Source organism: Suncus etruscus, chromosome 1, assembly GCF_024139225.1.
Source record: "Suncus etruscus isolate mSunEtr1 chromosome 1, mSunEtr1.pri.cur, whole genome shotgun sequence".
NCBI classification, from domain to species: Eukaryota; Metazoa; Chordata; class Mammalia; order Eulipotyphla; family Soricidae; genus Suncus; species Suncus etruscus.
Genome location: NC_064848.1, coordinates 126,360,244 through 126,386,244, shown reverse-complemented (window position 1 = coordinate 126,386,244; position 26,001 = coordinate 126,360,244). Strand labels below are relative to the sequence as shown.

The 26,001-nt window shown below is 33.8% G+C and overlaps 1 protein-coding gene across 1 annotated transcript in view; it reads right to left on the bottom strand.

Moving 5' to 3' along the window:
* The window catches only part of CFTR (CF transmembrane conductance regulator), a gene marked incomplete at its 5' end in the record, with an annotated part of 147,980 nt that overhangs the window by 72,657 nt on the left and 49,322 nt on the right, over positions 1 to 26,001 (bottom strand). The window contains 4 exons of the mRNA XM_049778966.1: positions 215 to 301; positions 2,817 to 2,911; positions 22,668 to 22,859; positions 24,986 to 25,168. Coding sequence (XP_049634923.1) covers positions 215 to 301; positions 2,817 to 2,911; positions 22,668 to 22,859; positions 24,986 to 25,168 — 557 coding nt within the window. The remainder of the gene's footprint in view (positions 1 to 214; positions 302 to 2,816; positions 2,912 to 22,667; positions 22,860 to 24,985; positions 25,169 to 26,001) is intronic.

Sequence of the window (26,001 nt, the reverse complement as noted above, 5' to 3'; positions counted from 1 at the left end):
AAGTGAAGGAATAATAGCAAGTTAGCATGAAGAAAGTGAGTGATATTTAATCTGGCCTCTGAAGAAAAGATCAGATTTAACTATGTTTATATCACATTTTGCCATAATTAATGTCAATGGTGGATTTACTTCTCAAAGGGTAATAGTTGGTTCATTGTAGTATAACCATTCTTTCTTGCCTTTTTGGATGAGCATTGTTATTTAAAGGACATACCTTTCAAATATTTCTTTTTCTGTTAAGACATCTAGGTAACCAAATGGAGAATCCAATAAGTATAAATCAGCATCTTTGTACACTGCTCTAAAAAAGTAAAAGAGCAAATTAAATCAAATTTCTTTACTATTTACCATAGCATGTGATTTGAATTAGAATTCAAAAGATAAGTCACTAGTCTTTTAGGTCACACTCAGTGGCAGATTTCTGGTTCTGCAATCAGAGATCACTCCTGTTAGGCTAAGAGGACCATATGGGATATTGGGATCAAACCCAGGTTGGCTGCATGCAAGTTAAGTGCCCTACATGCTATACTATTTCTCTTTCCCCAAGTCACAGATTAATTTTATTGCGATTCATGCTTTCTGAAAATTGCTGAAGTAGTTTTGCTTATTGTGTCATTAGCTATCAAATGTTATAAGGTGAATACAACAAAAACAATTGAGGAGGAGGTTTTTGGATCACTCCTGGCAGTGCTCAGGGCTTACTCCTGGTTCTTTATTCAAAGATGTCTCCTGGTGGGCTTAGGGTACCATATGGGATTTTAGGATAGAACACCTGGTCAATCAGCTTTAAGGCAAATGCCCTACCTGCTGTACTTTCACTTAGGATGCTCAAACATTTTTTTCTTAAACCCTTATAGACACAGTCAGTACTATACACATAAAAATATCCAAATAAACAAAAGATGAATAATTCATAATAAAATTCATGCTCATTGAATTTTACCTACCCTTTTGTAATACTAATCCTATTACCACTATACAATAGCAGACATTTTTATGTTAAAACAGTGTTTAGTCAACATAAGTAATAGAAGTAATAAAAATGGCAAAAATTCTAAATAAAACCTAAAATAACTTTTTGCAGTATAAATAATTTTATAGACAGTATGCAATGGTTATATGAAAGAAATCTCAAGAAAATGTACCCAAAAACTCTCTCTACTTCATATCCGTGACCACAGTTTTATAAGATATTAAAAATGATATATTTGGGGCCGGGCGGTGGCGCTGGAGGTAAGGTGCCTGCCTTACCTGCGCTAGCCTAGGAGACGGACCACGGTTCGATCCCCCGGCGTCCCATATGGTCCCCCAAGCCAGGAGCGACTTCTGAGCGCATAGCCAGGAGTAACCCCTGAGCGTTACCGGGTGTGGCCCAAAAAACAAAAAAAAAAAAAAATGATATATTTATAGTCAAAATAATAATGGGGCATATTGCAATCAATACAGCAATATTTTTAAGTAAAAACTCAGTCTAAATAAGTAAAACCATATCTTAATCTAGTAAAGATAAAACAAAAGCTCAATTCTCTGTATATTATTGAAACTTCCTAAATTTGATATGACACAGGTAATATTACAATTTATCAATGTCTATATCTGTGAATTAAGCACTATACACTTTACACTATACACTTTATACACTATACACTTTATTAACCCAGTATTAAGTCCTAGTTTAATATTAAGTCAAGTAATATTAATTCAAAACGGAATGCATGGTGATATGAATATTAAGTAAGATTAAGTGTGCATGACCCTACACACACACACATGCACACACACACATACACATTCACACAGCCTTAGAATAGACCAGCACCAGGTAATAGCAGAAGTCTAATGACCTACTTTCCTGTCTCAGCGGAAGTAGGGGAAGGAACCAAAATATTAATGAATCAACGTAATTTCTTGTTAACAAATATAGCAGCACAAATTAAAGAATTTTTTCAAATAATATTGAAGGAACATATTCTGTCCTCTCTTACAAAGTATTTTAAAATAAAGTTTATAGCTTAGATAAAGTGTTTTTCTTGGCACACAAGAATTTGTATTTCTCTATGGTTGTTCAAAATAGTTAGACTAAGTATACCAGCGTCATAAATATCATTTCTATTCTACAGTGTTAGATGTACTTTTCCCATTTTTTATAAAGTTTTCAAACTCTGATGTAAGTGATTTTTCTTCCTTTTGTTTTTAAAATTGTTTTCTGAACCAAGTTACATAAGTAGAATCAATCATAAAGGAGGTCTATGAAATCTGAGGTGGAATGAATAAGGAAGTACAGGATGACCTCAACAAAAATACAACAGTAGCCAGAGAGACAGTAACTTGGGCAGGAATACTTGCCTTGCAACAGCAGACTTGGGTCAATACAAAATACCCCATATGTTCCCCCCAGGCCACCAGAAGTGATCCCAGAGCACAGTCAGGAGTAGGCCCTGAACACAACCAGGTGTGACCCAAAACAAAAATAAATAAATAATGATTTATACCACCTTTTTTCTTAGAATACACACAAAACCCAAACTCAGAGTTTTTCATAAGTAATAAAACATGTAATTGGCAAAGCATAAGGAAAAATGTGCAAATACCAATATGAAGGTATGCTTTTTGAACACAAAACAAAACACTAGTTTGGAGGGTTTTAGATGGGAGTACTATATAACTATATTGCTCTTAAGTGTGATTCTCAATGTCATAGCCAGAAAACCCTAGGAATATTTCTAACTAAATATGAAAGATACAGAGAAAAGGCTTTTATTAAATTTATGATATTTGTAGCAAATGCTCACTTAGCAGTCAATCATGTGTTTTACCTTGCTAAAGAAATTCTGGCTCGCTGACCTCCACTCAGAGTGATTCCACCTTCTCCAAGAATTATATTGTCTTTTTCTGCAAATTTGGATATGTCCTATTAACAAAAATAGAAAAAGTGGTTTATTGGTATTTGTTATTAGCATGAATTTTAAAGGTATACTATAAAGAAACACCTATCAGTGAGATCACATATTGTCACTGCTGTCTACGTTGACCACACTTTGTCAACAGTCATTTTGATTAATGCAATTTCAATGGGACAAGACAATGCTAACTATTAGACATAAAAATGTGTTTAATTTCTAGAATGTTATTTGTAAACATTAAGTAAAATTTGAACATATAAGTAAAGCATATGTATACTTACAGAATTTTAAATATGTGTATATCTAGTTCATAGGCTCATGTCCCCAAACCCAATGATATTAACAAGCTAACTGTGCTTCTCTCTTATTTAAATTGTGCCTTTTAAAGAAACATCCATTATTATAGTAAGTGAAACAAGAAAATGAAAGATAATTAAATAACAGAGGCTTTCAGTTATATGAATAATGAAAGCAAACAAAGTGGCAAGAAACAACTAAACTAATTCCTAATTTTAGTGATAACTATGGTGACTATGTAAAAGAAAGAGGAGGAAATAGAAGAAAATTAGATGATGTCTTTAGAGGACAGATAGCACAAATTTGGGGTGGAAGAAGTGGTAACAATTACACACATAATGTGTTAAGCTAACCTCTTGAGATTCCATGACATTGTAAGCCAAAGTTAAATCAATAAAAATAAAAACAATGAAATGGGCTCCCTTCCAGTAAATGACTAATAAGATTAGTTAAATATATTATTCATACCAATATCAAAATATACTCATATGTCCACCGACATATGACAACTCATTTCACATTACTTGCCCAGTCAACAAAGCCTTCATCTTCATCCACCTTTACTTCCTATATACTCATCGATCAACTCTGCTTCTTATGTCACCTCCCTGCCACAAATGTCATATTATCATCTCTCATACTTAATGAATTTTCTATGAAAACAACTACTGTCTCCCAAAATATTAAAATTTATCCAAAATAGTCCTTGACATCCCATCATTGTTAATCTAATTTAGAAAATACATTATAATCCCAGAGAAAATATAAATAAGATCCTAATGATTTAACTGATTATTTTGAGATAAGTTATAAGTGTCATAAAATCAGCCAATAAATTTTACAGATAGTGGAAATATATACAATAGATAGAAAATACTGAACTTTCTGGAAGAGATGGATTTTAGCTCTGACTTGTTGAAAAAAATGAATCAAATTACATTGTATTCTTCAGTTCCATAAAAGTTATTTTTCCTTTATCTTTGTATCCACTTTTATTTCCCTTAATAATCCAAAGGTGATCTACCATCTATTTCTCTTGACCTCGTATGGGGGAGGAGGGAAATGAGGGGCATTAGTGGAGGAAAGTTGGACTGGTGAAGGTGATGTACTTTAAAAACTAATTGCTCATTTTTATGTTTTCTATGATATGAATGTTAACTGAACTTTATATACAAAATTCTAAACAAAAGGTGAGTAAATAACTAATCTATAGACTCTATCAGCAATCTAAGAGTATAACTTCCCTATGAAAACCATTTGTAAGCTTAATTTACCTAGAAGAAAATTTTAGATTTCAGACCTCCAAAATAACCTACTAAATCATACCAGAACACATAGCAATTCCAATTGCTCTAACATACAGTAAACTGTGAACTGATGGCCTAAATAGAGGGTCTGTATTACACAGTTTCAGGGAAGATGCTTAGTAGGACCAATCTTGTTCCTTGCTGTTCCAAGAGTACACTACCTTTAATGACTGCTGCCAAGCAACCACTAGATTATCACTTAGCATTTTACCTTTTATCATATATGCACATCTTCTTTATCTTTCTTTCAATTATTTTATCCAACAGGTACATAGTCAATTTTCCACTAATAGTAGTATAATGTAAACTTTCAAAAGTAGGGAATACTAGAACTATACTAGTCACTGCACTCATAGATCTATTGCTGGAAACACTTTTTACCTATAGAAACCTAAATTCCATGATCAAAATTGCTCACATGTTGGTAAGAAATGCAGCAGGACTCATTTGCATTAGTTGGAGAAATTTATCATAAAGAGTTGATTAACACAGCAGGTGAGAAGAATTTTTGTTGTGATGTGAACATGACACCTAGCACTCATTGCTTTTTGTTGTACTATATTATCTATTCAACTCCTGAACCAAGTCACATACCTAGAATTCCATCTAAATAACAAGGACTACAGATAAATTCCACACCCTAAACTTGAAATTTTCAGCCTTACTTAAGGAATCCATCTCTCAAAATTTGTCGGAAGTCTTTCACCTAGCTATTCTTTATAACACATTCTCGATACTTACGTTAGAGGAAGAAAAAACAGTTATTCTAGGCTAACCTGATTTCCTTCTCCACATCCCATGACCATCTAAAACTGAAGCTATTAGAAGAAAATAGCTTCAAATGAGTAAATTGAGAACAAGCTTTGTTAAGAAAGCAGGTTTTCTTATACAATATTAAAAATACATTAGTTTCTGAAATTTTTGGTGCTTTTTATTTTTGAGGAATGATTTTCTTTTTTTTCTTTTTTTTTTCTTTTTTTTTTTTTTTTTGGTGTTTTGGGCCACACCCGTTTGATGCTCAGGAGTTACTCCCGGCTAAGTGCTCAGAAATTGCCTCTGCCTTGGGGAGACCATATGGGACGCCAGAAAATTGAACCATGGTCCTTCCTTGGCTAGCGCTTGCAAGGCTTACCTCTAGCTTACTTTACCTCTAGCGCCACTTCTCTGGCCCCGAGGAATGATTTTCTTTAACAACAATCAACACTAATAAAAGTTGCAATGTGTCTACCAGTTTTGAATTGAACATAATGTTACTTAAAATCTTACCTTTTGAAATTTAGAAATATCAGCAACTACCTTGATAGTATGATCACAACAGTGTTATTACTAAGAAAATGGATTATATATTTAGTCATATAGTAAGTATACAAAAAAGATGTGTAGAATGAAGAAGGGAAAAGAGAATGGAAGAGAAATTAAACATTCAATTCCAAAGAAGGGGTTGTACACAAGAATAGGAAATTATGAAGAATACACAGTAGAGAAATAAAGGAAGTAAGACAATTATTTGACATAAAGAGGAAAAAAAATAACAAGAAAATATTTAACATAAAAAGAGACAAGAAATTTGAAGAGGAAGACAATAAATTCTAATACAAATTTAATAAGTCTCCCTACTGATTTTAAATACCCAAAGAATATTATATATTATATTTTCTTAATAAAAAATAAATAAGATGTTGCTTTAGTCATATCTCTGCCTTAGGAACTAGTAATATTTATATTTCATATACATCAGAGAAATAGAAGGAGGAAGAAAGAAAATGGTATAGTTTCTTCTTTCTTCTTAATAGTATAGGAAAAAGCATATATTTCTCAAAGAAATCCTAAGATTCTCAAGTGAACTCAGACTTTGTCTGTTCAATGAATAAATCAACATAAAATTCCCTTAAAAAGTTAAAAGTGAAAGGAGAATTAGAGTACCCTTTAATCTTATCATCCCTCACTAGTTCATCTATTCAAGAAAAACGGTTCATCTATTCAAAAAAAAATCAGGTCCATCCATTAATTCACGAGTCAAATTCTGCAGGCAAGTTAATCAAATAATTGCTGTGAATCCATCAAGATTTGAAGATTTTCTTTAACAACAATCAACACTGAAGTTCTGCTAACTTTGAAAATGTCTTTACGGGCCGGGCGGTGGCGCTAAAGGTAAGGTGCCTGCCTTGCCTGCGCTAACCTTGGACGGACCGCGGTTTGATCCCCCGGTGTCCCATATGGTCCCCCAAGCCAGGAGCAACTTCTGAGCACATAGCCAGGAGTAACCCCTGAGCATTATCGGGTGTGGCCCAAAAACCAAAAAAAAAAAAAAAAAAAAAAAAAAAAAAAAGAAAAAAGAAAATGTCTTTACGTGTAGTCAGTCATAGCAGAAACGTAATCATTTCTTTTACAACAGACTCGTTAGAATTCAAAAATAGGAACAAATGCTTATGAAAGAATTAATGTTTTTGTTCTATTAAATACTTTGCCCTCCTTGGACCAGGAAAAGTTTTACCTTCAGGGCCCAAGAAATTTTTCAAAATTGTTGACTAGTATATCTGAATTATCTTTCATACTAAAAACTCAATAACTAAATAAACCCAATAAACCACTCCCAAGTACCTATTAATACCAAGTTCATATGAAATTTCACACTCTTACATGGGCAGGTCTGAATCTTTTTGTTAACATGAAGAAGAAATAAAAGACAGACCTTGACCTATGTACCCATTAAAGATTTAAGACTATGAATGTCTAGGGGGAAAATGTTAAAAGAAGATAGATGGTAATGAGTTTTGGAAAATAATGAAACTTAAGAAGAAACTGCCAAGCCTTGAAGTATGCCAGAGGCATGAAAAACACATTATAGGAATGCAAATCCTGAGCTGAGCTCTTTGGACATAGAGAAACCAAACTCCCACTTGAGGGTGTACCCCTCAAGAAAGAAGTTACAAGAAAATATAAAAGTTCTGATAAAATTATGAAGGATCATCAAGACTTTCCTTGTAAAATTTTTATTTGTGCAGAGAACACCAGGCCAATAAAATTCTGAGAAATTGTATATAATTTTTTTCCAAATGACATTTTTTACCTTTCTAATTTGGAGAAGCCCATGATCACACTATTCAATTTAACTTTTTGTTTTCCCTCAAATATCTTTATATATTCTTCGGTAAAAATTATTTTGGAAAGGAAAAGGAAAAAAAGAAGAAAGAAAGGAAGAAAGGAAGAAAGAAAGAAAGAAAGAAAGAAAGAAAGAAAGAAAGAAAGAAAGAAAGAAAGAAAGAAAGAAAGAAAGAAAGAAAGAAAGAGAGAGAGAGAGAGAGAGAGAGAGAGAGAGAAAGAAAGAAAGAAAGAAAGAAAGAAAGAAAGAAAGAAAGAAAGAAAGAAAGAAAGAAAGAAAGAAAGAAAGAAAGAAAGAAAGAAAGAAAGAAAGAAAGAAAGAAAGAAAGAAAGAAAGAAAGAAAGAAAGAAAGAAAGAAAAAGAAAGAAGAAAGAAAAAGAAAGAAGAAAGAAAAAGAAAGAAAGAAAGAGAAAGAAAAAGAAAAAGAAAGAGAAAGTAATAGAGAATAATAAAGAACAAAAATTCTTGTCTAAAGTTAGTCATGAAAATAAATGCTTTCAGAAATTCTTGGTATGAGAGCTCAGGCTCCTCTGATTTTATTTTCAAAGCAGCATGACTTTTTCCTGCATATTAATTTTATTTTATTTTAATTTTTAATTGAGGTAGCATAATTTAATCAATAATGATCCTCATATTTGCATATCATTACATACATTCAGCTTAGTAAATCATAGTTACATCCCTGGAAAACCCCAAAACAGTATGATAAGTGACCCTTGTATTTGGTCTAGCTTAGTGTAAATGGAATTTCTACACCTGAAACTTCTCTCACACTTGAGATAACTTCATTACTTGCTGCACTCTAGAAGAATATAACCAAAAAATCTTCTTGGAAATATCTTTTCTTGTGAATTGCTGATGAGCTAAATTATGCACGTGGTGAGAGTCTAGTAGTGGTTGCTTTATAAGTAACATGATTGAAAGCAAAGTTGGATATTAGGGGGCCGGAGAGATAGCACAGTGGTAGGGCATTTGCCTTGAAAGCAGCTGACCCAGGACCAATGGTGGTTGAAATCCCAGTATCCTATATGGACCCCATATTTGGTCAGTGATTTCTGAGCATCTGTGCCAGAAGTAACCCCTAAATGCTGCTGGGTGTGGACCAAAAACCAAAAAAAAAAAAAAGTTGGATATTAGGAGGCCCAGGATTTGTACCCTAGCCTGCAAATTAACTATAAAATATCAAATACTTAGTGCAATGACTTCGTTCCTTGACACATAATCGCAACACAATAATAATTCATCTTTTATAAAGGGCTCTAAGAGAATTGAAGAAATGAACTAAAGAAATAAATTAAAGAAATGACATTTACAAAAACAAACAACAAATGCAGAGCAATAAAATAATGTAAAATATAAAACTAAATGTTTGTGTTTAGAGAAGGGGGTTATTGCTGTTGCTTTTTAAGTTACACCTTCTGATATTCAGGGTTTACAACTAGCTCTGCACTCACATTTCGGCAAGCTCAGAGGACCATATGGTTTGCCAGGAATTGAACTAGTGTCAGCTATGTGCAAGGCAAGCACTTTATTGCTGTACTATCTCTTAAGATGAATGTTTTAAAATCTAAAGTAAAACTTTAAAGAATAGAAAACATGAGTGGTAGCAGTGACCATCAATACATACTGTAAACTTCCAATTAAGTTGATACCTAATAATTTTGTGCTTTTCTACTATTTTGAACTGGTTAATCTCCTAATCTCAAGAATAAATGGTTCTAGCACAGAGAAAAGAGATTCTATATTATCTACCATCTTATTTATCTTGCTCTTTGACTATCCAGTCATTTATCATATAGTTTAATTAATTCTAGTAAGACATTTGATTTATGTGTGCTTATTGTGAGGAAAGGGGAGAGAGGGTATATGTTTAGGTAAATACACTTTTAATTAACATGTAACATTTTGTTTGTTTTTAGACACATGGCACAATTTTTTCACCATTTAAAATAATACAAGAAGTGTTGATAAAGATGTAAAAAAAATCAAACTGGTGTGGGAATATTAATTGTTTCAACCTCTATAAAAATGATAATAAAATGATAATAAAATTCTTTAAAATAACTGATAACAGAAATAATCAGTGAACTACCAATGTCATTCCAAGGCATTTATTCAAAAGATGTAAAAAAATTATTTTGAAAGATGTCCATAGAAGCCTTAGTCACAAAAGCCAAAACAAAGAACCAACCTCAATTTCCACTAGAAGGTGATCAAATAAAATTACTATGACACATATGCTCAGAAGTAAATTTACATTACCATTAAAAAAATATAAAATTCTATTTGGGGAGGAGGTAGTGAATGGCACTTGAAATATTAAACTATGTGAAATTACTAAGAAAGTGAAGAATGGCTTACCTAATATGTGGCATAAACAAAACAAATGAACAAGCAAAAACAAAAAACAGAAATAATTTCTAGATTCAAAGAAAATGGATGATGGTTACCAGAGAAAAAGGAGAAAGCAGTGGGAAGAAGGGGCCGGAGCGATAGCACAGCGATAAGGCATTTGCCTTGCATGTGGTTCAATTTCTAGAGTCCCATATGGTCCCCTGGAGCCAGGAGAGATTTCTGAGTGCATATGCAGGAGTAACTCCTGAGTGTCACCAAGTGTGGCCAAAAAACAAACAAACAAACAAAATAGGTAAGAAATCTTTTTGGAATCCAATGACACTGAAACTTAGAAAGCATGGAAATATTCACACATATATAGAGATATAGCACTGGACCTCAGAATTCTATATTAGAAACTATTGTATATCAATAATTTTTAATTATGTAAAATTAAAAGGACTAAAATAATGTTTATCTGAGGGTGTTTGAACAGGTTATTATATTAGTTTCTTTAATTTTTATTTTAAGTTTTTATTTGACATAAGCTACTGACTTTCACATAAGAATGAAAGTTAAATAACTGATATGAAATTTTACAAATCAGAGTTAAAGTCTGTCAAGACTTTAACAAGAGCTTTCAGAGTCTAAGGGAATAGGAGCTCTCTTAAGTGGTTGGTGACAGTGTAAATTGATATTTAAAGTACAATTAAAGTACAATTTGGCAGTATCTAATTAATTTGAAAATTAATTATATCCTATAGTACCACATTTATCTGGTAGGTATTTGTTAGGACCAGAGAGATAATCTAGAAGGAGAGGCCCTTGCCTTACACCTAACCCTGTCTGTCTTAGTTCTTGACATCACATATTGTCTCCCAAGAATAGCCAGGGGAGAAAAGTGTAAGAATTAGCCTGAGTTTTGCTGGATGTGACACCAAAACAAAAAACAGGCATCTATATCAGAGAAACTCTGGTAAAGAAAAATATTGTAAAAGTACTGCTACAGCATTAAGAATCTTGATACGTTCTAAAGATCATCAGTAGCAGAATAAATAAGTATGGCGTGAGTATAATATAGCAGTACAAAATGAAGTCTTTTTTGTGTTTGTCTGTTTTGGGGCCACATCCGGTGGCACTCAGACTCCTATGTCTGCACTCAGAAATCGCTCTGGGGACCATATAGATGACAGAGATCAAACCTGGGTCCTTCCAGGGTCAGCCACGTGCAAGGCAAACATCCTACCACTGTGTTATCATTCAATTTTACATCTAGGAAAGGTAGACTAAAAAACTAATGGGAACCTAAAAAAGGAAGTTGGAAAATGATGTATACAAATACCATTTGTCTAAATTATAAAATATACTAGTAAAATTTCAATATTGTGGGGCCAGAGAGATAGCATGGAGATAAGGCGTTTGCCTTTCATGCAGAAGGTCATCAGTTCGAATCCCGGCATCCCATATGGTCCCCCGTGCCTGCCAGGAGCAATTTATGAGCATGGAGCCAGGAGTATCCCCTGAGCACTGCCGGGTGTGACCCAAAAACCATACACAAAAAAAGCAAAACAAAATTTCAGTATTGTATATAAACAAGCATTTTATAGGTAAAAATCCATGTAAATTTTAAATTATTTGGGCAATCAAGTGTTTTTTCTTGTTTTTGTTTTTTGTTTTTCAAAAAGTACCTAGCACTATAAAAACAGTGATTTCTTATGCCTGAGAAATAGTTCAGCATATAAGGCACTTGCTTTAAATGAGGCTGACCTAGATCCATCCCTGGTATACCCATCCCCTGGTACAGCCAGGAATGATCCTGGAGCATAGAGCCAGGAGTAAGCCCTTAGCATAGGTCAGGTGTGATTCAAAAAACAAAATAGTAATTGCCTTCAGCCTAGGGTTCAGTGAAGAATGGTAGTGAGAAGGATCCAGTGAAAATTTCACTAGGAATTCATTTTGTATCCTAAAATCTCAATTGAGAAAATGTCAGGACTAAGTTCTATCTAGAACAGACACTAACTGAGGATTTTTGCATCTAAAAAGATTTTCTTTTCTAAACCAATATATTTGATCACATTTTCTAGACTAAAATAATTTATGAAGAGAAATATATACATTTGGATCACTTAACTGTATTGTGTCTTGTTATAATTCTGTATTTTTCGGCGAATAAGACGACTTTTGAAACAAAAAAAGTCAACCGAAAATTGGGGATCGTCTTATATGCCGAGTATATCCCGAAAAATCTGCTGCAGGAGATCTGGGGGCCACTTCTGGCAAAACCCAGCTAACCGTGTTGTTGTTTCAGTGCTATGGTCCGAGGATGGGGTGTTGTTTGGTTTATGTAGTGGGGGAGATAAACTGACGCCACCAGGGAATTGCTAGAAAAGGTGCCTATGACAAGAGACCAATCACTGCAAGGCTGCTCGGACCACCTCTCTAACTCAGCCAATCCAAGCTGGCTTCTTATGTATGAAAATTAGACAATGTTTTGAACCCAAATCTACACTGTAAAAACCTGCTCATATTGGCCAGAGTCAGAGAGGAGTCTATTACAGTATATAACCTTTGAACCTTTGCTTGTTGTGATTGGCTCATTGTGGTACATACAGTTGCAGCACAGGAAAGTTCTGTCTGATACAGCGAATATAGGCCTAACCCTATGTTTTAACTGCAAAATTAGGGGGTCGTCTTATACGCCGGAAAATACGGTAGTAAGCAGGATTGTAACAAAACTAAAGAATGGAGGTACATCAAGGAGAACTGTGAATGAGCTCATTATTTTATGATAAAATATATTACCAATATCAATATTCTGCTTTTATATGAGTACTTGTTCTGATTACCTGGTTTACTGTTCATTTATAGCCTTCTTTATTAATATTTATTTTTTCTATTTGACTAACATAAAACACTTTGGCTTGTATGCACTATTTAACACTTATCTTTGCTGATTACTAAGGGCATTCAAATCTGGTATATATTTATCTTAAGGGTGTTGGTTTGCTGACTTCACAGAAGCTTTTTCTCTTCTGTGAAAATTACAACTTAAAAAAAAAAGTAAAGTTGCAGTACTTGTGCTATCTAAGAAAGAGCATGTACCACTTCAAGAAAACTTGCACAGTCAGATAAATGTCTTTTTTTTCCTCTGTATACTAAAATATCCCTTGAACTCTCTTGTACAACAAAAAATGTTTTTTCTTGCCTGAGATTCCCAGACAGTGGGGTTATCAGGATCAGTTTGGCAAACGTAAAAATTGTAATGGTTGCCCCAGGCCATATGGTTTACTTGAGTTTTGACCTAATGACCTTACATTCGTAGACTGGGCAGGAAAGTGCTTTAAGCCCTTGAATCATCTGGGATTTTTTTTTTCAAGACTATTACTGAAATCATTCATTAGACTTAAGTTCATATGTATAATCATGTTATATAAAAATTAACTGCTGAGATTTTAAATACTCGTGTCTTAAATGAAATAAAATATGAATTGTTTTAACTCAATCCATAATATCTCTTTCCCAAAGAAATAAATATAAATTTAATAATTTGTGGTCAATTAATTTTCTTGTTGGAGACCCTAAAAATTTTGTCTGGAATTATCTTGCATTGCTATTTTTATTCTTTTCTGTTTTGTTTTTGTTTGTTTGTTTGTTTTTTGGCCACACCTGGTGATGCTCAGGGCTTACTTCTGGCTATGCACTCAGAAATCGCTCCTGGCTTGGGGGACCATATGGGATGGGATGCCGGGGGATTTAACCGTGGTCTGGTCCGTCCTAGGCTAGCACACGTAAAGCAGGTGCCTAATCGCTGTGCCACCGCTCCCACCCTGATATTTTTATTCTTAATAATTTTCTCAGCTCAGTTTATCTAGAAATGAAATAAAATGTCTTGATTTTTGGTTCACAGAGAATTGTCCTGAAGTGATTTTTTTAGAATTGTTGAAAGATGAAATAACTACACCTGGTATTAGTCAAAGAATTAAGGCAGTACCCAGAAACTGGCATTGAAAATTTCCCAGAAAACTATTATGATTATACCTACACATTATACTGACATACCTGGTCAAATTTTTTTTACAATATGCTCATCAGAAAGGCAAATGTCAACTTCAAAGGATTCTGTGCATATTATGCATAAGATCTCTTTAATATTGTAAAGCATGTGAAAGCACTAGATAAAGCATGCTAGATATAAGGTCAAAGCATTAAAATAGATGTATTATAAAGATGTACTTATTTTTTATTAAGAAGTATATATATATATGTATATATATCTGAAATGATGCCTGAACTTTTCTCATAAATTTTTACCACTTTACTTTTTAGAAATATACTGAAATGGGACCGGAGCAATAGCACAGGGATAGGGTTATTGCCTTGCACACTACTGCCCCAGGACAGCCTGGTTCAATCCCCAGTGTCCCATATGGTCCCCCTAGCAGGAGCTATTTCTGAGTGCCTAGCCAGAAGTAACCCCTGAGCGTCACCATATGTGCCCCCCAATATATATGTATACTGAAACTCCCCTATCTGCATATAATTCAACAAAACCAGATCACCTAAGAAGGAATTGCTAAAATCAAGTTAATCAACTTTATCATATATATATATAATAGGGAGGTGTTCAAGGAGTAATATTATGGGAACAAGAATAGGTAGAAAGAGGAGAATATAAAGAGTTTCAGGGCTGGAGATATAATATAGTGAATAATGTGCTTGACTTACATATGCCCAAACTGAGCTTGATCCCCTGCACTCCATTTAGTTGGCCCTGTGAGTTCCTACAGGAATGATCCCTGGCACAGAACAAAGAGCAAACCACCCCTCCAAATTGAAATAAAAAAAAGAAAGAAAAAAATTTTTTAATAAAACAAAGGGAACGTCAGAGAGAAAAAAAGAGACAAAAACGGCGATAGAGAAACAGACATAAAGTGTTTCATTGACTGGACCTGTGTACTTTTGCAATATTTGCTGAGTACATTTGACTTCCTCTGGCTTTGTAGATAGGAAAATGTCATAAACTTTGTTTTATGGCTGTCTTATCATGCTTCAGAACAACCTTGACAATATAGCTGCTTGTGGTAAAGGGGGTGGGTAAGAAACTGGGTTGAGGAAACCTGAACTTTAGAGGTAATGCCGTTTAATGGAGCATTAACAAAACATGCTTTTAACAATAAATCATAAGTCAGAATCATTGTTACTAATGTTTAATAATGACTAAGTATTTGTACTATGCTTTATGCACAGGGCAAATGGGTAGAAGGGAGAGGAGAAAAGAAATGTTGGAATAAGAAGTTTTAAGAAGAGAAAGTTTTGTTTTTCTTTTCTTTTTTTTTATTTATTTTTGGGTTTTGGGTCACACCTGGTGGCTTTCAGGAGTTACTCCTGGCTCTGCACTCAGAAGTCTCTCTTGGCAGGCTCAGAGGACTACATGGGATGCTGGAATTTGAGCCGGGGTCCGTCCTGTGTTGGACGTGTGCAAGGCAAAAAGCCTTACCACTGTGCTAGTGCTCCAGCCCCTTTGTTTGCTTTTCTTTGTATAGTTTTGGGACCTTTACCTGGTGGTATTCAGGTCTTATTCCAGCTTTGTATTCAGGGATCCATCTTGGCTTCTGGGCTTCAGACATCATATGTGATACTATGCATGGAACCCAGGTTAGCTGCATGCAAGGCAAAGGCTTTACCTGCTATGGCCTTATGAACCTAAGCTTTTATAAGGGAAGAGCCTTAAAATGCAGTGGTCTAGGGGGTCTTTAAGTATGTGTTTCCAAAGAAGTTGAGTTAGAAAAGATACATAAAGCAAGTATATTGAAGAATATTGACTTATTGTGATTCTACATTAGATTCACTTAATTATAGATTTATAGAGTCTTGTTTTCTGAAATGACCACCCAAAATTTAGTTTTTAAAAGCTCTCTAGTTTAGTTATATTCAGTAGGTCCAATAATTAACTGTTAGGAAGTTACTAATTCCTTAAATCTTTTTTATGTCTTTCCACTCAAGAATCTGAACCAGGGGCCAAGAAGATGTCTCAGTGGTTAAGTTTTCCTCATCGCTATGATTTTTAGAAATACCATCAACAAAGGGCTGGAAAGATATCTTGAAGGTTTAGAAAGCACCCAGGAACAAGTATGAGATTCTGAGCTTTATTCCTGGCCCCGAATATAGAGGAAGGTATTCCTGGCCCCATAGTCAACTCCTAGCAAGAGAAAATAAAGCAGATAAATACTTTTGTAAATATGCAAAGACAATCCAATCCAATCTATAAAAAGGTCTTTCTAGGTGTTTCACAGACACACCATTGTGTCGCTTTGCAATTGATGCTGCACTGGAGTTCCGAACACGTCTTGTAGGTCCCTAGTAACCAGATGTCCTGCTGTGCACTTCTGTATTTCAGAAGAGCGAACTTCAATACTTATTATCTCTGAAGTCCTTACAATGATTCTTATTCTCTCAAGAGCTACCTTTGGAATACTGGATGCTTTAACAATGTTTCAAACAGGCAGGCTCATTCCCTTTGCTTACCAGTCCTAGCCTGGTGGGACATCCATTTTTAAAATTTGAGGTAGAAGTATGGAGAAAGACTCCCAAGAAAGAGGAGAAGGAGAAAAATTGGGAGAAAACCTGGGAATCTAAATGAGAGAAAATGGGAAGATACATTTAAATTCCAAGTGTATTTGTTTCCCAAGGAGATATTTATTTAAAATTATGATAATATATATAATTATATAAAATATTTATACATGATAAAATATTTACATATATAAAATATATACCCAGATTGAGTAATCTGAAAGAAAATGCCTTGCAGAATCATATCATAGACTTTTCAATGTCTCTCCTCTTTCCTCTCCTACTCAATCCCTCTCTTCTCTCTCTAGGACTTTCACTCACATTTTCTCCCTCTCTCCCCCAACCTCTTTCTCTCCATCTCTGTTTTATCTTATGTTCCAACCACATGGAACCAATTATACCAACTATAGCTCCTCAAATGTGCAATGACTCCAGGACTTGTGTACTGTGTACTGCTTCTAGAATGTTTTGCTCCTCTTCTTTACTCAGAAAGCCCCTCTCTGCCAAGTTTCCACTTTAGGTATTTATTACTTCAGGGAAACCTTCCCTAATCCATCTGAGACAAGAATATAAATGTTCCTTATCTTTTATGACATAGGACCCTGTATCAGCCAGTATTAGAGAATTTACCAAACAGTACTTGATTTTCCTTGTTTGCCTACACTGGAATTAAAGCCATTTGAGGACAGAGATTGTGTCATACGTCCTGTCCACCAATAATTCCCAAAGTTTGTTGCAGTTTCTAATTCATTGTTTCCACTCACATGCATTTACTAAACTATTAAAGAGTTAGATATATAGGGGCCAGAGAGATAGAATGGAGGTAGGGCATTTGCCTTGCATGCAGAAGGACAGTGGTTCAATTTCCAGCATCCCTTATGGTACCCCAAGCCTGCCAGGAGTGATTTCTGAGCATAGAGCCAGGAGTAACCCCTGAGCACAGCCAGGTGTGACCCAAAAACCAAAAAAAATAAAATACAAGAGTTAGATATATAAATATCTCCCACAATTCTTCTCCATGTATCTATTAATAAGGTTTTATATCAGACAGGGATCCTTATAAATAAGGAGGTAGGATGCCTTGTATAGTACTGTGCCCATAATAGAATATAAAATAGCAAAAGTATTTTTTAAAACATTTACTCCCTTAAATTTGATCAAGGGTAACTAAGCTTTCAAAATGAAAAGTAGAATTATAAACTTAGTAAAAAATAATATTGGTGATATTAGTTCGACTTCAAAAATTGGTTTGCCTAAAGGAACACTTATGCTTGTGTGTGTTGAAGCCACCAAGCCCCCTTTTCTAGAAATGTCTTTATAAACATTACTAAATTCTAAAACTCAATGAAGCTACAGTTTTAGTAAAATATAAGATATCTTCTTAGTTTTCTTTGATTAATCATTACTACAAAATGAAAAACTCCTATGGAGTAGAGAAAGGATCTAAAATCACACTTCTTCAAGACAAACGGAACAGTAGGCATAAAGATAATAATAAATTCTGGCTTTTACCTTAAGAAGACTTAGTGATTTTATTTCCATAATACAAAGACCTGGCTTAAATGTCTTAACTTCCTTATTTATTCATGAAATAGATTCATCCCCAATAGTTATAATTAAAGTCTTATACTTTTAAGATTACTTGTACTTTTAAGTCACTTTTCTGGTGAGTTGCCCATTTCTTAGAATAAAGCCAAATTTAGGATTGTTTTGATCTTAGAGATGTGAGAACTTTGATTTTAAATATTTCCAGTATAATGTACAACCTATAGCCAATTCATACACATGAATTAGGAATTCAGCATGTGTTCATTCTTTTTGCAAATGCCTAGCAAAATTGTCAACAGATAACTAGAAAGGGAGAATTCAATGGACCAATGTGTGCAGTCCTAAGCACAGCAGTGCTGACGTGGTCTTTCAATAGATGTTGGCTAGCATTTACTTTAAAGTTCCAGGACACAAATGATATGAAATAATAGTCAATTTCAGGAAATACTATAGCATTCCTGTTTGGTTCTGGTTCAATAGACTTATAAAATAAATGTTCTTGCTTCATATTACAGCAGCACTTTCAAATCTAATTGCCTATCAGGAGAAAATTACAGGTGGTTGAAGGTAGTTCCTTCTGGGTTAGGGACATAGTTCAATATGCCTCAAATATCAGTTTTAGATGTCCATTATGTCTTGGCGACTACTGAATACAAATGTTGATTTCTATGGCACTTTTTTATTTACAAATGCCCCAATCGAACATTCCTGATTTCTCCTACAATGGTGAGTTCACCATCCCAAGGTTAAATAGTAGTTCAATGCAGGTTAGTTTTGGCTACATCTGGAGATCCAGAGGTCAAATTCAAATTTAATTAATCATACGATATCTGCAAAACAGAACTTATTTTTCAAACACTAACCAGTCTCTAACTCATTCCTTTGCTTACTTTCCTTCCAAGTTTTTCATGCTTTTGCCAACCCCACCCCATATTTTTTCTTTTAGTAACTGCTTGCCAGTTTATTTTATCACAAAATTTTCCTTCTAGTTACTTAAATATAAAAGCAGTGGTAGCATAGGCGGCGTACATTTTTACCTCTTCCAACTTCTACAATGATGCATATATAATAGTCTCATCACAAATACTCAATGAGGATCATTTTGTGGCTGACAAAAGGATGACAATTTTGATGAAAGGTTGGATATTCTAAGCCTCTGACCTCTCCTCAAACTTCCCACCTGAACTCTACTAAAAAAGTCAGTCACTTCTCCAAACTCCAGTACATTTATGAGGCTTCACAGCATAAAATCACCAGTCTGCCTAAGTCTTTGCTATTGGTTCTTTAGATACAAAGTGATAAAAAGCAAAATAAGAGATGTTCTAAAAAACTAAAAATAAAGGCGTCTGGTGCAACAGTGTTGTGGGAGCTTACCTTTCATCTGGCTGACCCAGTTCAATTTCTGACATCCCGTATGGTTCCCCCAAGTCCACTAGGAGTGATTTCTAAGTTCAGAACCAGGAGTAAGTCCTAACAATTGCCAGTGTGACCCAAAAACGAAACAAAAATTTAAAAAAGAATAAGAGAATAGCTCAAAAAGCTGCAGCAGATGTTCTCTGTCCAGGAACCCTGATTCAATCTCCAGAACCACATAGTTCATGGGCTCTATTTGTTGTGAGCTCCCTCAGCACTGAGCACTACTATGTGCCAAAAAAATGTTTTAAAGCCCATAACAGTAATTTTCTTAAAGTGTACGTTAATAAGGGCCACACTGTAGTGTTGTCCCTTTCAGCTAGCTAAGTCTTAGTAGTTAGTTAGCAGAAATATTCATATTTAGAAGGACCCTAAGGGTTATATGGGCAAATATAAAAGAATATGTTAGTAGGCAGAAGGCTATAATGTAATATTTTTAAAAATAACTTCTAACTGGCCTTGAAATTCATTTTATAATTATCAACACTCAGTGTGAGATGCATAAAGCAGGACATAGGAAATTCTATAAAATAGGCAATGAACATGTCTAGCTCATTCATGTCCACATATCGCAAGCTTATCTCTGAGTATAGAAGTGTGTTGACCCTTGAGATGGTGTTAAAAACTATCTTACCGAAGGAATAACTTTCAACAACAAACTAAAATCAAAAAACTATGTGAACTATGTTCCGTGTGCTTTTCTCGATCCAAACAAATTTATACCTACCTAGCCTTCTCCTGCGAACCAAGCAGCATTGCATACTCAAGAGCTTTGTAGATATTAGAACTGAACAAAATCAAAGAAGTGAGGAAGAAAATATTCTGATCTCATCTCCTGTTTAAAGACCCGATGTAGTACATTGAGGAAAAGATCACCTTTGGCAGTCAAAATGAAAACACATTGACTCATGAATGTTTGTATTTGGTAACAGGGGTCATGGAGAAAGCACCGAGGGAGTCTTTTGCTGGCACCAGTTGCTTAACCATCAAGAAATTTGTAGGTATTTTAAGGTTCTATGCTCAAAATTACTCCACACTTCAGAACTAAAACATTCCTTTCTACTGTCATACCCCCAGAGAGAAACAGAGGAATATTAGTGTTTTACTGGTGGATGTGGTGTGTGAGCATTGTAGCCATAAAAGATAAACCATACTCTTGTAAATTAATGTTAGCTCAATAAATTTAAAATGTTTTAAGTGTAATAATTGTTTTCTTTAATTAATTAGGCTTTTAAAAGACTCTTTTTGGAAAGTAGTCATTGGCCACTTTTAAAGGTAGACATATCAACAACTACAACGACAACAAAATAAAAACTCTGAAGCAACTGAAAATAGGAAAACCTGCTGATTTTGTTTGTCAAAGCAGTATAATTCTTGCAATTATTTTATTGTCACTCCCAGCAACAATGCTGTCAGTATAATCCTCCCCTTATCTCTAAGATTGAACCTCATAGAATCAAAATTTTCTGAGCAGAATTCCTACAACTGACCTACCTACTGAAAAATATTTCTGGAAGAGTCATTCAGTAAGAATTTACCTTTCTGTCTAGTATTATGCTAGGTGGAGTAGAGCAAAATAAATTTTTCAGAATCACTGTTCTCAAGGAATTTACTGTGAAGTTGTATAGATAACAGCAAAAAGAGTAAAATTAAAAGAAAACATTCAGCAAAGAGAAGAAAACAACATATTCTCAAGTACTCATTTTACTCAACACATCTGACTGTGTAAAATGCAAAGAATTTCAAAGAGGCCAGATTTTTTTTCCTTTTCTAAGATGACTACGAAAGCTAAGTCACTTGGCAATTGTGAGGGGAAAAGGAGCAAAGATTCAGGAGTGCCTAGAAAATAAAAGCTAAGCATCTTATTTGAGATTTTATGTTAAGGTAGACAAGAGTGAATTATATATTTGATAAAACTAAATAAAAGTCATCATTATTATGAACAGTTATTTAAGTTCACCTAGGTGTCCTTCCTGGTAGTCTGTCACAACATCAAGTTTTAAAATACTATTACTAAAATAACATTACTATTAGAATGATAGAATAAAAAAACACAAATATTTTTCAGAATAGCTTTAAAATTTGTATGCTTTGAAAATATATGTAAAATAAGAAAGTAGAGATTCAAATACCATAATAGTCAATATAGACATCATACAGAACTTGTTCATAATTGCAGTTTTTATTTGTCTATAGTCTTTCTATTTTTCATGCACTATATTATTATACTATACTATTATTATACTATTATACTGCTATACTATATTATCTCATTAATTCCACTATCATTTATTCATAGAAAGTTATATAAAGGTTTCCATTTGTGCCAAATGACATCTCTCAAGATAACAGTTTTTAATCAGTATCACCATTCAAACAACATTTTTATAAACTACATAATAAATTCCATCTCATAATATTTATATCAATAATTATTAAATCATCTATCATACAATTAATCTATTAAATACTACAAGTTTTACATAATGGTCTTCCTTAAAATACATTTTATGTTTTCAATTTTTAGCCCATTTCCAACCCAGTTCCTGTTATGAATTTATTAGTAGCATTCTTTTCATTTTTCTTAATTTGGGGAACTATAGTCAGAGTTTAGAAGGTTATGTAAAGGTCAAAGGATAAGATATAATAAAAATTTATCTCTGCTTCTCTTCTGGCTAGTCAGTGCTTACTCCATTAACCTACAGAGTTTGAAAAGTCATTAAAATTTTCTTATTTAACTCTTTATTTTCTAAAATGCATTCTATAAAGCAGGGTGTGCATTTTATGGCTGAAACCCAACTGCGAACATGTTTGTAACCATGATGCTAAAATAAAGAAATTATTGTTAAAGAAAAATAAATTAAATTAAATGCACTCTATAGAAATACACTCTACAGAAGTGCTTTCTATAGAATTAATTATATTTTACTAAATCATTTCAGTAACGTATGACCAAAATTTTCTCCATTCTATAGAATTTTTATTGTTATCAATATAGTCTAGCATTTGAAATATAAATCATACCTTATGTTTTTTCAAACTTTTTAAAACAAAGACCATATATTTTATTAATTGATTTACTCATATTATAAGTTCAAAATATAATTAGATCGAAAATTAAGTTCAATATATTATTTAAATAGTTTGAAGAGTTCATGTCTAGAATCTGAGAATTTTCACATTATTTACCTCTTCTAGTTGGCATGCTTTGATCACACTCCTATATCTGTATTCATCATAAGAAACACCAAAGACGATATTTTCTTTTATAGTACCAGGCATGATCCAAGAGAACTGAGGGCAAAATGAAATTCTTCCGCTGTGCTTAATTTTACCTTCTGAAGGCTCCAATTCTCCCATAATCATCATTAGAAGTGAGGTCTGCAAATAAAAGCCTGTTATCAGGTCATCTGATTAAATCACTCTCAGGGTGCATTTGCCTCTCATTGTCATCCTAAGAAAAGATATTCTTATTTTAAAAAATTCTATATGCATGTGTATATTTATGCATTCCATATATGCATTCCAACTTTATTTTTCTCTATCTGTGGTTCCAGATTTCTTGCTATACAAAAAAAAAAAAGCAGAGATAATTGCAATTGAGTGTAGTAAGTATTATGATCGAAGATCACTGAAAAAGCCCTAATTCAGATTGTTGCATACCCCAATCCCATATACTTACCCACTTCTTGGTCTGGTACTCAATTTATACTCTAGTACTCAATAGATATTGTCTATTCTTATTTTGTTACCCTGAATTCTATAAATGAATGAGATCAGTTTGTGTTTGTTCTTCTCTTTCTGACTTATTCCACTCAGCATGAGGATACCCTCTAGTTCCACCCAAGTTGCAGCAAACTGTTTGAGTATATATTTTTCTGGAGACTGCAGAGTATTAAATGGTATATAAACAGACTACAACTTTTTTTTATCCATTTATCTGTTGCTGGACATTTGGATTGTTCTAAAGTCAAATAATACAGGGGCCAGAGAGACTGTTCAGAGGTAAAAGTGTTTACCTTGAATGTGGTTGACCCAAGTTCAAAGGTTTGTGTCACAGATATTTTGCCAAGCCCTACCAGGAATGATGCCTGAGTACATCCAAGAGTTACCCGTTTGCCCCTTGAATGATGGCACATATACTGTTAAAACTTCAGAAAATCTACAGATACAAAATACACCCAAAACTTCAAAGATAGCAATTTAAGTCCAAAACATTGTAGATGTTTTTCTACATATATCTGCAATATATTTTCTCTTCTAAAATACAGAGATAATATTCAAACTATTTTGTATCTTTTATCTTAGTATATTATACAAATTCTTACAAGTCATGCAAGAAGTTCTCTCCCAACAGTGTTATTCAGGGAGTCATGCAATGTCAGACATCAAATGCTTACAGTACATGCAGGTTTGAACCCTGAGTTATCTTCATGGCCCTTGGGAGGATTTCTTAAATTCTATTTGAATTTATATTTTTCCCTATTAGAATAGTACTTATCCTTCCTTCCCTCATGCTTTCCTTTACACCTTTCTTTCCTAATTCTTTCCTTGTTCCTTTCTTCCTTCCATCTCTCCTTCCTTCCTTCCTTCCTTCTTTCTCTCCTTCCTTTTATCCTTCTCTTGTTCCTTCCTTTCCATTTTATGTCCTTGAATTTAATTCTAGAAAAAAAATTTTAAGAGTACATTAAATGTTTTCTTATACTTCTAGAAATGAATATCAAGTGGGCACAAGTATTCAACTGTATACACTTTCCAAAAAAATACCAGTTGCTTTTGATAGTGTATTGCAAAGCCAGGAATACTTTCATGTCATTGATTTAACTTTTTAAGTCAAAAATTTATTTCCTAAATATTGATAATAAGTATAAATTGCCTAAAAATAACTCACATCATTAAAGATTACCATAAAGTATTTTCTTTAATAAATTTCCAAACTTTAAACTTTTTTCACTTTTAAATCTATACATTTGCATCACACAAACTGCTAAATAGTCCTAGTTTTGTTATAATTTTAATAGATGGTTAATGTCATCGAGTAAGTTAACACCTAAATATTTCCTTTGATAACTATACCACGTGGGATTTTTTTCTCATAATAAATCACACACACACACAAAAAAAAAAACCACAGAAATGGCTCAAATGGCTGGAGCACATGCATTGCATATAGGAACCCTGAGTTCAATTTCTAGCAACACAGGATCTTCTATGCACCTCCATGTGTAGGCCCCAGGCAAGCTGTATATAAAATATATAATATAACATAATATAATGTAATATAATGACAAAGAAAATATTCCTGAAAATAATGTAAAGCCATAAAAAAGAATGATCGATAAAGTTATTCAAAGCATCAATAGAATTATTCAAAGTAGAATATTTCAATCATGCTCGTTATATCAAATGTAAGAATTTCCTGAAATTCTTAGCTTGTTTCAAAGTTGAAAAAGTAAGAGATTGGTCGCCTGTTGAGATCTTAGTGATAAGGAATAATAAGAGACTACCTTGCCTGCTCCAGTAGATCCAGCAACTGCCAACATCTGTCCTCTTTCTAGCTTAAAATTTATATCCTTCAGGACAGGAGCACCAAGAAGTGAGAAGTTGCTGTAGATAAGGCTATTATCACCATTGGAAATGCTTCTGTTGTTATTATTTTCTTTTGCTTTCTCCAATAATCCCCCAAGTCCCTGTAAAAGGAAAAACATAAACCAAAATGGTTTTATAGCTTTCTTCTATAGCTATTTTTCTATGATTGGTTTCAAAAGCATTATCTACACAGTAGCCACACATTTTATAACACATAATCATACAGCTCACGGTTTCTAAAGCAAATGATCGAAAGCATTTTGAAATTGCAATAATGAATTATAATGATTTTCAGGTTGGAATTATGACCCTAGTATGACTTTTACTTTATCATATTTGTAATCTTCCTTTAAGAATTTCTAAGTCCTTTCAAAAATAGTTATCCAGGCCAAGAGACAATAAGTAGGGTTTCCCAGGTTCAATCCCTAGCTTCCCATATGGTTCCCCGAGCCTGCCATAAGTAATTATTTGAGTGCAGTTCCAGAAGAAACTCCTGAGTATAGCTGGGTGTGACTCAAAAACAAACAAACAAATAAGCAAAAATAGTATTGATTTTCCAGAGCAATAGTACAGCAAGTAATATGCTTGCATGGCCAGCCTGTGTTCAATCATTGGCATCTGATATGGTCTCCCAAGCCATGTCAGGAATGATCCCTGAGTAAAAGACAGAAGTAAGCCTTAAATGTGGCCCTAAAACTAAAACAAAGGGGCCAGAGATATAGCACAGTGGTAGGGTGTTTGCCTTGCAGCTGACCCAGAACGGATGCAAGTTTGATCCCCAAAGTCTCATATGTTACCCCAACACATGAGGAGTGATTTCTGAGTGTTTAGCCAGGAGTAACCCCTCAGAGTCACTGGGTGTGGCCCCAAAACAAAAATAAAATAAAAATAAAACAAAAATAATTTTTTTTTGCTGGGCAGGAGAGATAGTATA